The sequence below is a fragment of the Solea senegalensis genome, linkage group LG18 (assembly GCF_019176455.1).
Source record: "Solea senegalensis isolate Sse05_10M linkage group LG18, IFAPA_SoseM_1, whole genome shotgun sequence".
NCBI classification, from domain to species: domain Eukaryota; kingdom Metazoa; phylum Chordata; class Actinopteri; order Pleuronectiformes; family Soleidae; genus Solea; species Solea senegalensis.
In genome coordinates, this window is record NC_058041.1 from 17,350,603 (window position 1) to 17,364,100 (window position 13,498).

General features: G+C 42.4%; 1 protein-coding gene across 2 annotated transcripts in view; it reads right to left on the minus strand.

Annotated features, from left to right (window-relative positions):
• taok2b (TAO kinase 2b) overlaps positions 1–13,498 on the minus strand; it is a 29,927-nt gene that overhangs the window by 10,383 nt on the left and 6,046 nt on the right. For both annotated transcript variants that reach the window (XM_044014078.1, XM_044014077.1), the window contains exons 3-17: positions 11,794–11,865; positions 11,591–11,692; positions 9,335–9,380; positions 9,143–9,239; positions 8,841–8,954; positions 8,228–8,319; positions 7,996–8,089; positions 6,838–6,919; positions 4,897–5,064; positions 3,953–4,159; positions 2,724–2,971; positions 2,298–2,475; positions 1,976–2,104; positions 1,536–1,739; positions 392–631 (exon numbers count right to left, since the gene is read on the minus strand). In XM_044014078.1, coding sequence (XP_043870013.1) covers positions 392–631; positions 1,536–1,739; positions 1,976–2,104; positions 2,298–2,475; positions 2,724–2,971; positions 3,953–4,159; positions 4,897–5,064; positions 6,838–6,919; positions 7,996–8,089; positions 8,228–8,319; positions 8,841–8,954; positions 9,143–9,239; positions 9,335–9,380; positions 11,591–11,692; positions 11,794–11,865 — 2,073 coding nt within the window. The remainder of the gene's footprint in view (positions 1–391; positions 632–1,535; positions 1,740–1,975; positions 2,105–2,297; positions 2,476–2,723; positions 2,972–3,952; positions 4,160–4,896; positions 5,065–6,837; positions 6,920–7,995; positions 8,090–8,227; positions 8,320–8,840; positions 8,955–9,142; positions 9,240–9,334; positions 9,381–11,590; positions 11,693–11,793; positions 11,866–13,498) is intronic.

The following is a 13,498-nucleotide window of genomic DNA, read 5'->3' on the forward strand; positions in this document are numbered from 1 at the left end:
GCCTGTTCAGTGTTACCGTCACCTTCCCACTGCACTCCCTCCACTTCCCTCACCTCTGTAACTTCATCACTTAATTTCCACTCCGCCTTCTCACCTTCATCATTTACCTCAGGTTTGCTCTCATCATCCTCCTCATCTTTACTTTCAGGGACACCGTCTCCCTCCTCCTCCTCTTCCTCCTCCTCCTCCTCTCTATTAAAAACTTCACTGTATTCAACCGCAGCTCCGTCAAACTCATCCTCAACAGCATATACCTCATCATCTCTCTGCTTCTCTATCTCCACCTCCATGTCTTCACTGACCACGCCCACCACCTCACTGTCCCAGCTGCTGCACCGCCCTCCCCCTCCCCCCCCTCAGGAGAACCCTGGCTCTGAGTGCTCTCACTCACTTTGAGGCTCTTGGGCTGCTGGCGGACCTCCACGGCGTGTTTCTGCCGCAGCTCTTGCTCGCGCCTCTTGTTGTACTCCATCTGGTTGGTGAGCTCCGTCTGGTGCTGCGTGCGGATCAGCTCGGCGCGCGTGCGTTGCACCAGGCCCAGCTGACGGAACTCCAGCTCCTGGGTGGACTCGTGGTGACGCAGCAGCATGGCGCACTCCAAGTCCTTCAGCGTCTGCTTCTTGTTCAGGTCCTACACGGGGAACGAGATGAAAGAGAGAGGCAGGAGGGATGAGATTACTGCGAGGAGAGCAAACTTATCTAACACTGCATGTATGTCGGCCCAACCCTGGATAAATCACCTCATTTAACTACAAATCCTGTATAGAGCTGCGACTAACGATTATTTTCATAATCGATTAATCTGTCGATTATTTTCTCGATTAATCGTTTGGTCCATAAAATATCAGAAAACCTTAAAAAATGTTGATCGGTGTTCGTAAAATCTGGAAATGATGATGTTCTCAATGTCATCAGGTTAAATGATCTACTGGAACACGCCACGTTAGCCTGGTGTGTGTGTGTGTGTGTGTGCTGTAGGAGGTATGAGACGTTAGCGTAACAAGTGTTGCGTGTTTACATTAGCGACATCTCTGTCACCCTGCTTGTTCCGAGTTATTCGTCTTATTGTGAGAGTCCCACAATAAAAAGGGGGGCTGTGTATCAGCCTGTGTGAAGAAAGTGAGTACCGTGGTTTAATGTGTTGTTGCCGTAACGAGCTAATCCGATCTAAAGGAGCTAGCGGTCTTCTTAATGCGGTTCAAGGGTCTGCCAGCTTGGTTCAGAAGATGAACTCCCCGCGACATGACAGGGACGGAAATATTGATCTGTGTGAATATCTGTTTTCTTTTGTTTGCAAAGGAGGGACAAGTTGAATATATTAAATTGAAATAGTAATGTCATGTATGAGATTTGAAAAAGGTGATGAGCAGAGATGAGCCCATACGATGTTGTGGGCTGTTTATTTCTTCCATATGGGAGAACACACAGACGGAGAATGACGTGTTTGAAATAGCTTGAGATGGTTATCACAAATGATCTTGGTCTAAAATGACTGTTATTGAAATGTCAAACAAACAAACAAACAAACAAACTACCTCTCGCAGCAAATCTTGCTCCAGGTTGTGGCGTGCCAGCAACATCTTCCTCTTGTACTGACGACACTGAAGCTCGTAGTACTGCCTCTGGCGCCGCAGCAGATTGGCCTCCTCTTCCGCCTGCAGCTGCTGCAGACACTCCTTCTGATGCACCAACCACTCCTGTTTCTCTCGCTTTGGCGTCGACTGGTTCTCGTTTAGTTCCTACATTAAAAAAGAACAGCATTATTCAAAGTGGGTTTTTAACAGCTTTTAAAAAACATTCACTTTATTCCAAACCATTTCCAGGCCTGGAAGATAGTTTTTCTAATTTGAAAACTTTTCCAGGAATTCCATGACTGCGGGATCCCTGGATACAAGATGCACTGAAAGCGGATCAATGGCAGTTTATGTGTATTTCTAACCATCATCCACACACAGGTTCTCATCGGCTGACTTGCCTCTTTGAGCTGCTCCTTTCGTTGTCGATACTGACGTTTCTGCGACTCCAGCAGACCGGTCAGCTCCTTCTTCTGCTGGGCCAGGATGTGCTGCTGGAACTTCTTCTCCTCAGTCATGACGGCCTTAGTCTGGAAAACAACATGGAAAGATGAAGTGAAAGAAGCAGAACATGAGAATATTTATTGCATGTCACATGACACATGTCAGTTTCTGCCTGCCCAGCATTCTTTTGCAACTTCATTTTCTATTTTTCAAACATCTCGTTCACCTGACCCCCTCTTGTGCGTCTTTCCATCCCTCTTTCAAACACCTCGAGCTCACCTCCTTCTCCAGGATAGCCTGGTGCTTCTTGGAGAGTTTATCCCCCTCCATTGAGAAGCTGTTCCTCTGGTTCTCCAGCTCTTTGTCCAGTCTCAGCTGGTGCTCGTCCATCTCTGCCTTCAGCTTGTTCTCCAGACCCATCAGCTGCTTCTGGTGTTGCCGCCGCATTCGCTTGTACCTGTGAGGCGGAGCAGGGCATCGAGGTCAGCAGGAGGGAAGCAATGAAGGCAAATTCACCATTTCTGCATCGATTCATCTGTCGAGATCCACTCATGTCCATGACGGTGTGTGTGGACACATTCACAACTCTGTGTCGTTTCAGTTCAACCTGTGGAGGTGTACTTACCTACTCAGTGTTTCAAGGTGGATACTAGAGTCTCACTGTAGCTGTGTTAAAGTTGTATACAAATACAATGTAAATCTCACCCAGACATCTGCTCTCTCAGCGCTGAGCCCTGTTCGTGTTCTTGGATCTGGCGAGTGACGAGTGAGGCTGTTCTGATGGTGGCAAAGTGGTCTCTGCCTCGACGGCGCCTCCCTCCTCCTCCTCCGCCTCCTCCTCCACCTCCTCCACCTCCTCCACCGCCGCCATTGCCACCACCACCACCAGCAGAAGCCTCTCGTTGCAAGTCGACCTCCGGCTGATAGGGATCGTCGTAGATGTTGTCATGGCTCTACACAGTGGAGACCACAGTAGAGGAGAGAAGGTGTGCACAGAGAGAGGGAGAGAGAGAGAGAGAGAGAGGGGATTTTAGGTCTTAAAAATAGGATCAGACTAATACTTGAACGAAATCTCACATAAACTGGTCATTTATTTAAATCTGGGGATTAGGAGAAGTGAGGATTCCTTCAGTATCAGGTGGCAACACTGACATGTCTGCTGTACATGTGAATCATGTCTTCCCTGGTCCTGCTATTGCTTTTATTTTTCTGTAGGTGGTGCAAGTTTGCATATGCAGAGCTGGTCTGACGAATATCTCAACACAATTATATGCACGGTCACTTCCTGGTGATTAAAATAAGCCATCCCAGATATTTCCAGTCAGCGGTCAGGCAGAGATGCAGTATTTAACAACGCTATTTAAGGAGCAATTATAGAGTTTAGCGGAGGCTGAGCACAGAGGGATGCAGCAGTGCTCTGCTGTTGTGCAACACTTGCATATAAATGTCAGACCATGTTGAAACCCTGTGGGCTAACGACTAAAACAACTACTCAAAGACATTGTAAACATTTTCCTTTAAATGTTTCCTTAAAAATGTCCAAGTTTCCCCTTAACAACAAATGACTGGAAGTAAAGGAGTTGGCTTTTGTTTCAGTTGTAGGTTTGAGGGTTTACAGTGATGCATATAGTCAATTTGTGCAATGATATACTCAGACATCATGAAAATTTGACTTCTATAGTAACACAATGTAGGATTTGCTCTCAGGGTCTCTCCACAGCATATGCCATAAAGCAAAAATGCTGCAGTTCTTTTAGTGGCACGGACCAGAGATCGAGAAAACAGTGCCAGTGCAAGCGATGCAGACCTGCAGCGGCTTGGACAGAGGTGATATCCCAGCAGAATAATGTTTGAGACCTTATTTGAAAGCTAAAATCCTTCATTGTGTCACTTGAAAGTCTTTCTGTAACTCAGAGCGATGTTGAATTACTGACCAGGGGCTTGTGCAGGACGGAGCTATTGGAGGTGACGGTGTGCTCTCCCTCCTGCATCATGGCCATCTCCCCGCTGTCATCAGAGCCGTCTGCCAGGCTGTTGACAGAGCTGCTCTGGGAGCTGGCGCTGATTGACATGGATGGCAGAGAGTGGGAGCTCTCCATACTGTTGACTGTGCCGGTGCGCAGCATATACTGCTCCACATCCTGGTGGAGAAGAGAGACAGGAGGAGGGGTGGAAAGTCAATTTTATGATGACTCCCGTTTCTTTCTTCACTGAGTGACAGCATGAATGTCGACGCCAGTCAACTGACACGATGATGTGTGACATATGACATAAAGCAGAATGTTGTAGAGGTTACACAGTGCCAGTACAGGTGATGCTCTTCTGTTCAGGCTTTGACACAGCTGACTTTCACCCTGTTCTAAGTTGATGTAGCGTCAAAATAATCCAAGACATAATTGAAGGTTGAAATGCAGTTGCTTTAGCATGCCTATCACATGAAACACACAAAGTCAAATAAAGGTCTACACTTTGGGAACGTACAGCCTTACACTCTCTAAATTCCTTCATTTCCTCAAGGGAGAGTAGGAACAGTCAAGTCACATGAAATGCTGATGGAAACAATGGGCTTTGTATTGAGAGGAAGGGGTTCTGAGGTCTCAGTACAGTGCACATCACCTCCTGTCTCCTGTCCTTTATTATTATATAATTATTAACTACAGTAGAGCAACAATATTGGTAATCGATTCATTTTGTATTTTTTTTTTTTTTATTTAGGGTTATAACAATTATATTCTGGCCAAATTTTAGATGTGCGTTGTAAAATAAGTCACTCTTATCAAGCCAAAAGTACTAGGTCAGAAAAAAACACATTATCTCAAGGCACTGCACATAGTAAGACAGAAACCTTTACAATATTATAGACAGTCCAATGTCTTACCTCCTCCTCATCCCCTCCCTCTGGAGCAGGACCGTTGTGTGCCTCATGGAAGAGGATTTTCTTCATCTTCCGGTACTGAAGATTGTCCAGCTCACGGACAGCGTCCTTGGTGCGCGCGATCAGGTCCATCACCACAGTAATGGGACGTTCCCTGCACAGGAAGTGGTGCTGGGACATGGACAACAACAGGTTAACAAAAGTCACATACAGCTCTGAGGGACAGAGGGGGACCGTGTTGTGTTATTTTCGATATTTAAATCAGTTATTGGAGGTGGGAGATTATACCATACCTGTTGTGTCCCTATTAATAATGTGTGCTCAGTCTTTTCTCAGCATGTCCAATATAATCTGACATAGACTCATAAAACAGCCAAGCACCAGGGATCATTATAGAAGCTGGCAACACACGGTAAGTTAACGACACTAGAGTAAAGAAGTCAAATCAGTAAAGTAAGAGGATTTTCTATGAACTCAAATGACCAAATCAGGATAAACCAAACTTTGGTCATCACTGTTGCACCTCAACTAAATTCCTTCGCGTTGCTTTACTTACTCGCTTTGATGCTGGCACACTGTTTGTCTTTGCCAAAGAGAAAAATCTGCTTTAAAGCTTTAACGCAAAGTAAGTTAATTGCTTTACCAGCAGCTGACCGGCTTGTTTTGCCAGCAGATGACTGAGCCAACACCGAAATCAAAAATAAACAGCGACTTCTGTCGTGTCTATAAAACACTGAACAGCTGGCTGCTGCGCGGCTGGGGAGAGATGGCGGTGGTGCACAAAGGTTCAGCGTCAGCAACTGTGGAATGAGACTACAATAAGCTGGTAGCCTGTGACCGGAGGGTTCAACTGATCCTAGTCCTGCCAGCGTCAGGCAGCCGTGTTGACTTAGTGATAGTGATGGGCATGAATATTCAGTGATTTGTTTGTTAATAAAACGTTGATTAGATAAAGTGATTATTTGAAATGATTAAAAAAAAAGAGATACAAAACGTTTTTCTCAATGACTGCAGTGATTAAAACAAATAAATCTTTCTACCTCAGTGAAGGTAGATTTTCGTATATCTACCTCAGATTGTCGTATATCTGTAATCACAAGGTGGCAGCGGCATTGAACAGCACAGTGAACTGCACGACAACTTGCAGGAAGAAGAAGTTTCTTGAATGTATAATATTCAATCATTAGACTAATAATCCCATCTTTTTTAAAGTGCTTACTTGTTTAATTGGAGATCTGTTTTACACGAGCATGCACAATGTTGTGCAATAACAAATAAAGGCACCCATCCATCTATCCATCTAATATTCAAACAGCTTTTTTTTTTGCTTGAAATGTCAATCCCTACTTAATGGAGCACCATATAGCGGCATCGCTGGGACCGGACTGAGCAGGCGTGGACACAAACTGTGCAGGTGAGTGGAAGCCATGCTGATTTTCAAAACAATTAACGCACAGCTGATAGTTCATTAAAGATACTAATCAAAAGAATATAATACACAGAGAAGTCATTATGGTTTACAAATGATTTACATATCCTAAAATCAAAAAACTATACGTCCCCCGAGTAAAAGCTATTCTTGCTCATGTTGCCCCTTTGCTTGATCACAAAGAATATCTTTTACAAAAGAGCTAATCTCACGTTTTTGCCCGTCTTAAAAGTCCATTGTGTGAGAAATAGTGACCTCTAATACTGATACTGCAGGTTCTTACAAACAGAGGACTCCTTTGATCACTGCAGTAGCAAGCTTCAGCCTCAAGACACAAAGCCTGTGCTCTGGGTCAATGTAGGAACATGGGAGCACAAGACGGCCAACTTTATTAAAGAAAGACTTTTGCCTAAACTAAATATAAAATTATTTCTCAAAGGCCATAAAAACCAACTTAAATTTTACACATTGGACCTTTAATAAGCAGCATTCAAACATTTATTTAGGCCTTTTACCTTGAGCAGCACATCAGAGGTAGGTCTGTCCTGGGCAATCTTCTGCAAACAGGAGTCCACAAAATTGCGGAGATAATCAGACCTGAAATGGATAAAAAACAAACTGTCAGTATAAAGTCGGGAAGGGGGAGGAGCATTCGGAAATTTAAGGTGAGAATTGGCCATTCTAAGGGCCAGCAAAGGGGAACATTGTTCTTTTTTCACCATATATTCTTGATGGGTATTTTTTATACCTTTGTATCTTAGCAGTGTGTAAGCTTCACAAAAAGACCACGTCACAAGATATTAAACTCATTGAAAAACATTCAAAACACCACAAAGCCAACTAGTACTACCTGGAGAGGTGTTTTAGGGGACCTGAAATGCTATTTTTTGAAAACATAAAAAAAATTTGGCCGGCTTCATGTTTCCGTGTCGACAGAGAATACACTACTTTAGGAAAATGATGACTTCATATTCCCAGCTCTCTCTCACGCTGTCATTCATTGTCTTGTGTTTGGAGATTGTTTGAGAAGATAGATTAGATATCACAAGAACACGTTCACACACGGGGGTGAAAAAAGTGTTGAATCACAAAATAAAGAGAGGAGAAAACAAAACCTATTTCTTACTTGAATAACAAAATAGATCAGTGATTGTTCCACACACACACAGACATCTGCACTGAACATCCACAGCACTGTGTGTGTGTGTGTGTGTGTGTGTGTGTGTGTGTGTGTTTTGGCCATCCCAAAACAACATGTTTTCACATTTGACCTGACATAATTACACAAGTAAATACAGTCAAAATACCGTTACACTCTTCAATTTTGCGTGTCGGCTTCAAGGCATCGCGCAACAGGCCAATATGCTACCATGCGCTAGCTAGAACCCTGACTCACCTGCAACATAATCAAATTGAAATTCCTCCTACTTAGAGCAATAACATGTACAATGTATATAACATGTGTACAATTAAAATAATACAACCTGTTTAATTCAGGCAATGGCATGCAAAATAAATTCAATAATATGAGCAGCTCTTTAATGAAAGCACTACATGACAAACAACATAATAAAATACTTCTTTAGACTTTTTATCTCGCAGAGTTCCATGCATGTAGTCTTGTGTGAGCACAAAAATCATATTCACTATTAGGAAGTTTCACCATCTCTCACCAGTGATTAGACTGCAACACGGGGCTCTCATTCTGGGCGATGTGGTATAAGGCACTCATAGCATTCATGTTGAACAGAGGAGGCTTCCTTTCCGCTGGAGAATAACAAAGTGTGACGGAGACAGAGTGTAAGATAAAGAGCAAGAGCGCAAAGAAAATGGTTGGATGCATGGTAAACACAGTAAACACAGTAAACACAGACACACAAGGACCCACTTGAGGCCATTTCTTACCCAGCTCTATGCAGGTAATGCCAAGTGACCACACATCTACCTTCCCGTCGTACTGACCCTCGTCCATGGCCAGGATCACCTCAGGGGCCATCCTGCATTAAGGATTATTTTGGTTTATGATGTGTGCAATAAATCATTTAATTTAATTTAATTTTATTTAATCAAGCACTTATTTAGTGGATTCATTGGTTTGAAAAATACAAAAAATAACTGTAATAACCTGACATCGACAGCTTTGTCAACATTCTGATATGATCTTCAACAAAAGTTGGTGCAACCTCACGTGCCCTGAGTTAGGATTACAAAATACCACGTGGAGCTTTGTTATTGACTGGTATTGCTAACAATGGCTAGCCCAGGTTTGCGTCCATGTTTTTCCGACTTCTCAACTGGAATGCGGTGAACCTGACGGGTGACATCACTGCCAGTTCCAATGGAAATGGATTTCAGCAATAATGAAGTAAACACAGCTATAGTGGTATCTTTTGTCCAGATGTTTACTGATACTATCATTTTAATACCCACCCCTCTTCTGTAGCACACAAGCACGCAAAGCGCAGGCTGTGATGACGTCATTTCTTACACTTGCACACGAGTATAAACCAGTGTTTACCAGTAAGGTGTTCCCACGAAAGAGTTTGCTGGAGCAACAATGGAGGCAGAGCCAAAGTCACCCAGTTTGACTTGACCCGGCTCTGTTAGCAAGATGTTTCCTGCTTTCACGTCCCTAAGAGGCAGGCAGAGAGAGACAGAGATACAACTGTGACATAGTCAAAACAAACAGAGGGACTGTACAGTCTGATGTATAAACTCGAAGGCAGTACAGTTTGTGATTTTCTCCACTGTATTTGTTAGAAGTGTGGGGGAGGAGAGCAGGATACAGAGACAGATAGTGTGAAAGGAAACGGGCGGTACCTGTGAATCATGTTGTGAGAGTGTAGGTACACCAATCCCTGCAATGCACCATGGATTATGGCAGCTATTTCCACCTCCTGGAGGGGTTTCTTGTGGACTGGGTGAAGAGATAATGAGGAATATGAGGGCTCACGCCAACAACTGAAAAATAAAACTGACTCCCTTGCCTTTCATAATTACTCATTTACTTACCTTCCAAGAGGTCAGAGGCTGAACCCAAGCAGTACTCCATCACCAGCTGTGAGAGACAGAGACAGACGGAGTGTTATTATGCATGCTATTTTAGGGTGCACACTTGACTTTCAAAAGGTTTTCACACATTTTTGGGCTGGAGCCACTTTTCCCTGAGAGTACAGTACATGTATTAAGCCCAGAAATTGTTCATATGGTTGCATTTCAGTGTTTTTCCTTGTGTTGCATGTTTTCTGCGAGAGCAACGGTCTCGTAGCGGCATGGTAGCGCATTAGACCGTTACGCTATGATCTGCGGCCTTACGTACTACTTCCTCACATTTTTACTAGTATCAACAGTGACATTTTTGCTATGGATCGCGCACACATCCGCAGGAACACCATCGAACATCAGCCACATCTGACATTAGCAGCACGTAACATCTCCCATCCTAAGTTTCCCCCACGAGTGAGGAGAACAAAGACGATCTGATATCAATCACTGCACAGCAACTGCCAAGTCCATGGAAACCATCTCCAGCAGCGTCGCGCTTTCCATTAGATTCCCAGAACTAATCATGACGTTAGCAAACATTCAACATATTTGGAAGGTCGGGCCGCCTGGACTGCCGCTTACTGAAGTGTATCAATTTCACAGGTGTAAACGTCTTTCAACTTAAATTATGTTTTTTTCTGCTTCAAAATCACTTGGTTTCATTCATGAGATTAATATTTGGCAGGTTACACCTCACCTATTCCTTTTTAGTTGTTTGAATAACTTTAAATATGTCAGTACAACCCATAAATTTGCATGTGTCATTAAGTGATTGCAGCTCCTACCTTGTAACATGAAGTTATTTAACCTCAAAATCTCTCAATGGCACTCCCTCACCATTACGCTAAAATAAAATCCTGGCTAGAACCCTGGGTCTCAAGCAGGTTCTTATGGCGTATTTCCACCAGCTACTTACTCAACGAGTGACTGGTCACTTGTAAAGCAGTTGTTTTCAGTGTAACGGAATCAAATCACAAATATTTGTTCAGTTCTTCCTCCATGACCGGAGCACAGACTCCATCTGACACAGTCACTGGACTGATATACAGCGGCAGGGTCTGTGATGCCACTCGTTGCTCACAATCAGTGGTGCTGCCCCAAAATACACCAGACTCTTCTGTCTTCTGAGATTAACCCACGTTTTTAGGATTGTTAAGTGATCTACAATTCGGCACTGTTCGGCTTGATTTCTGTGGGACGTCTCTTCCTGTGACAGCACTCTGACCAGTCAGTGGCCGGCAGTCTGACCAGTCATCGCATAGTTACCTACTCGGCACACTTGTGGAACCTCACCGGAGCAGGTACAAAAAAATAGTACCTGGTACCAGGTACTAAGCTAGTGGAAACGCTACTTAAACCGTGCCGTGGTGAGGCGAGTAGAGCCGGTGGAAACACGGCATTAGTGCAGGGGTGTGCCAGTCAGCAACTATGACCTCATTTAGACCTGGTATTATCAGTGATGTAATCACAGCCAGATCACTACGTTTATGTCTGAATGGCCCCAATCCGCCCTCAATCACAGACAACACATTTGGAGGTGGTGCATGGTGAGCTGCATGAAAGCAATTTGTCCTCAGGACTCATTAGATGCCTCCTCAGCTGATGTTTATAATTATGGCCCCAATTGATTAGAAAAATAAAATAATCAACCAAAATGATATTTACAAATTGTGGGGTTTTATTCTGAAAATTACGCTTTTAATGTTGCAATGGCCGACTTCCTGTCCTGCTCATCATCGGGCAAAAAACCCCACTAGAGCTGAAACGATGAATCGATTATTAATTGATTACTAAATGAATCGACAACTAGTTTGATAATCGATTAATCGGTTTGAAGCTTTTTTTCATGATTAAACAAGATTTCCGATTGTTTAAGCTTCTTAAATTATTCTTCATTACTTTGCTCTGGATCGACAGATTAATCGATTATGAAATTTATTGTTAGTTGCAGCTCTAAACCCCACAGGCATTCAGTGGTATCCCAGGGTTAAACACGCAGCATGAGTAAAGATATATGCAGATATATATTATTAGGCACTTTTTTAAGTGCAATAAATTGCATTTGTTTCAAGTTTAAGTCAATGAGTAATCATTTGACACAATCCTGATTTAAATTTTGACCCAAATAATTGTGATAATTATTTTGTTCCACAATCATGCAGCCCTAATATGTATTGCACAATCAATGTGTGTTATGTGTGGTGCATACACAAAAGCACGTACCCATGCTGTGTGCTCTCTCAGATAGCAGCCGCGGTACTCGACGGTGTTGGGGTGGCGCAGTTTCTGGAGGAACTTGACTTCCTTGATGATATCCTGCCATTTCTGCAAAATAAAATCAATCATCATCCAGGAACAAACCTCAGTGATCCCAACTTATCCATCTTTTAGAGTAGTCGTAAGATGAGACTTTAGCCAATACTTACCTCGTTGGACTGTTTGCCGCTAAAGGACATCTTCTTGATGGCCACCACCTCATTGGTGCGGATGTCGTGGGCCTGAAGTGGAAAAAATAGTAACAACAAGTGAGAATCATATCACTCAAATCTTTCCCAGTGTTCCTAAAACAGTAGAGATTAGCTCTGGGCAATATATGGATATAATATCTATATTTTGACATGAGAAAAGATATGGTGTTAGATTTTGGATATCGTCGTATCATGATAAAGTATCTGAGATGACTTTTCCGGGTTTTAAAGGCTGTTGCATTGAAAATCATCATATTTATTATATTGAATACATGTGAAATGATATATGTTATATATAGACAGTACATCATAACATTATATTTAAAAAAAAGTAACTTAACAGTTAATTCATTTTAAGCCTAATTAATTGTCCTTCATTTAACATTTCATCCCTACTATGAGACTCGGCTCTTGTTTTAGTGTGTTATTGTTTTTATGTTTATATGTCTTACGTTCTATTCTTGTTTATGTACAGCACTTTGTTCCAGCTGTGGCTGTTTTAACCGCGCTTTATAAATAAAGTTGAGTTGAGAATTTAAAAGATAAAACAAATAAAGCAGGTATAACCTTAAATGAAAGGTAAAAATAAGTGTATTTTAAGATCATGTAATACAGATCATAAACTGTAGAAATAATATATAATCTACTGAGTACTGTCACTCTCCTTTGGGAAGTACAAACATGAGTCCAGAGAAACAACTTGTGTGCAGCATTACACCCACATACATCAGGAGGATATAGACTAAAATGTCCAGATATTAGTTATAAGCCATATTGCCCAGCCTTAAGATATCAAATTATATTAAATAAAGTATATTATAATAAGATTTGTTTTCCCACGTCGCCGTGCCCTGATCGAGTTATTCCTGATTTACATTTTTGACAGCAGGGTTTTAGTTCATTCATCATTTGATGAGGCCGATACAAAACCACATAATAAGTTCTTATAAAACACATGACAACTCTGGGATTAACGAGCCATTTAACATAAGACTCAACAAAGAAATCACAGTTGCATAACACAAGGATTTCTGCTGAGCCTCCTCATCCTCATCCTCTCATCCAAGAAAGACTCATTTTTCACCCTTCATTAAACAGGGCTTTACATCCACCACTTAAAGACATCCTTGGCCGTGTACGTGTTTTTATCTTTATAGGTTTTATCCACCCCGTGTTCTTATTGGCACAACCATCAATATCCTCTCTGCTGTCTGACCGCCACCAGTGTTCTTCCTTTGTCTGTCAGGTCTTTTCTGTGCTGCTCACCTTTTCTTGCCAAAGGCAGTTTTATGCTTTATCGCGGTGGCCTCACATTAAATGCTGTGAAAGAGCGGCACTTCATTTTATCAATGTGGTTTTATGTTCCACATCAGTTTAACCTGAAACAGCCAGAAATGCTACGGGTGACACTCACTAAGAGCAGCAGCCAGTAAACATTGTTATTACCCATTACAACGCTTAATAAACTGATTCATTTTAGGGACGGGCATGACTATTGATTATTTGCTTGATTAAAAAAAAAACCAAAATGATTGATTTTCATTCCAAATTAGCAAAGCCCACAGAATGGAGGAACTGAAGAAGCCTCTTGGATGAGAGATGAAACATCTTCAAACCGAACAGCTAACTACTGAAAATGACCATGACCTGGATGGATGAGAAC